The 1,444-nt window shown below is 35.5% G+C and overlaps 1 protein-coding gene across 1 annotated transcript in view; it reads right to left on the minus strand.

Annotated features, from left to right (window-relative positions):
- Nucleotides 1-1,444, minus strand: part of LOC106689065 (luciferin sulfotransferase) — a 19,164-nt gene that overhangs the window by 13,579 nt on the left and 4,141 nt on the right. The window contains exon 2 of the mRNA XM_067048798.1: nt 40-248. Coding sequence (XP_066904899.1) covers nt 40-241 — 202 coding nt within the window. The 5' untranslated portion in view covers nt 242-248. The remainder of the gene's footprint in view (nt 1-39; nt 249-1,444) is intronic.

The following is a 1,444-nucleotide window of genomic DNA, read 5'->3' on the forward strand; positions in this document are numbered from 1 at the left end:
GTCAACTGGTGTATCATGATACGCTTAAAAATATTTTACCTGAACGAGGGTACGTCACAACCCAAACGTCTTCTTGCCTTATTGGGTAACTATAAAATTTTTCAGCGTGGTCAGTATAAGCCGCTGGAAAAAACCACTTCTTCGGTCCCACTTGGACGTATCCATTCCTTTCTCCTTTGAAGTCACTCATTAACTCCTCTTGTAGACTTTTATCCACTGGGTTTATTTCATATGGGAACATCGTTTTTCTGTAAATAAAACATTGTAATTATTTACTATTCTCCTAAAAGGTGGAAAACAATTACTCCGTGACCAGACTGTACGTATATAAGTATTGAAATGTATCAAGGTATTGGCAATTGTTAATATTATAAAAGTCTGCCATACCTGTGCCGGGTACGTCAACAAAGGGCACTTTGCAGGTGGCTAAGGGGCATAGGTGAAAGGGTCCTTCCTCAACAAATCTTTTGAAAACAGGTATTGCCTTCTGGCTTTGTCGGTAATCAGGCCAATTATAAACAACACATGCACTAAACACTTTTCTAAGTGTACTACCTTGGGTATGGCTGATGATAGTGGGAAATAAGGTTCCAAAAAGGTAACGCCTCTACGAACGAGAGGGGGATCTGACCAGGAAGAAGAGGCATTGGAGACAGAAGCAGCAGAGGTACAGAAGTAAGAACACCGAAGAGAGGGCAAGATGCATTTTGACCTGACGAAGTCGTAAGAAGGACTATAAGACCTGGACGCCATCCCTTATTAGTACAAGAGCTCATGAGGAGAAAAAAGGCAGTTATCTCTCCCCAATTTTTTATTACTTTAATGAAAACTATGTATAATTACTAGTCAAAATTCATGAGTCTGTCAAGTATAGGTAAGGGGAATAAAAAATGGCTTCTATTTCAAAGCCATAAAAAAACTAATTTTTCATTCGGAGCTCTATATCTCCAAAAGTAGGAACAACACAAGACAACCTAACAGAACGTCATTTAAAGAAGAGCAAATTTGCTACAATATGAGCCCTAATAGAGTTATTTACGTTAAATAGTTCTCGAGATATAGCTTTTTAAAAAGCAACATTTCATAAAAATGTATGGGGCGTACTGAAATATCAGTTAGTGAATTTATTTTGAAAAATCTATATCTCTAAAACCATTTGACGTACAGAAGTCTATTAGCACTCAAATTAAAGCTAGTTTAATGTGTTAACACTGTAAATTGATTTATAGTAGTTCGGACAAATTTTCATTTGCCAAATTTATTTTCATATGTGAATATCATAAAAACTACTATCCCTACGAAGATAAGTGTCATAAACTACTTTATAGTAAGTTAAATTTCCTTTATTTTGAGTGTTGGAAGACATACATGCGTCTTATGGATCTAGAGATTTATTTTTTCAAAAATCGTACATTTTATACGAATAACTAGAAATTAACAGTTT

Source organism: Halyomorpha halys, unplaced genomic scaffold, assembly GCF_000696795.3.
Source record: "Halyomorpha halys isolate HHAL.00 unplaced genomic scaffold, Hhal_1.1 Scaffold1272.1, whole genome shotgun sequence".
In the NCBI taxonomy this organism is placed as follows: Eukaryota; Metazoa; Arthropoda; class Insecta; order Hemiptera; family Pentatomidae; genus Halyomorpha; species Halyomorpha halys.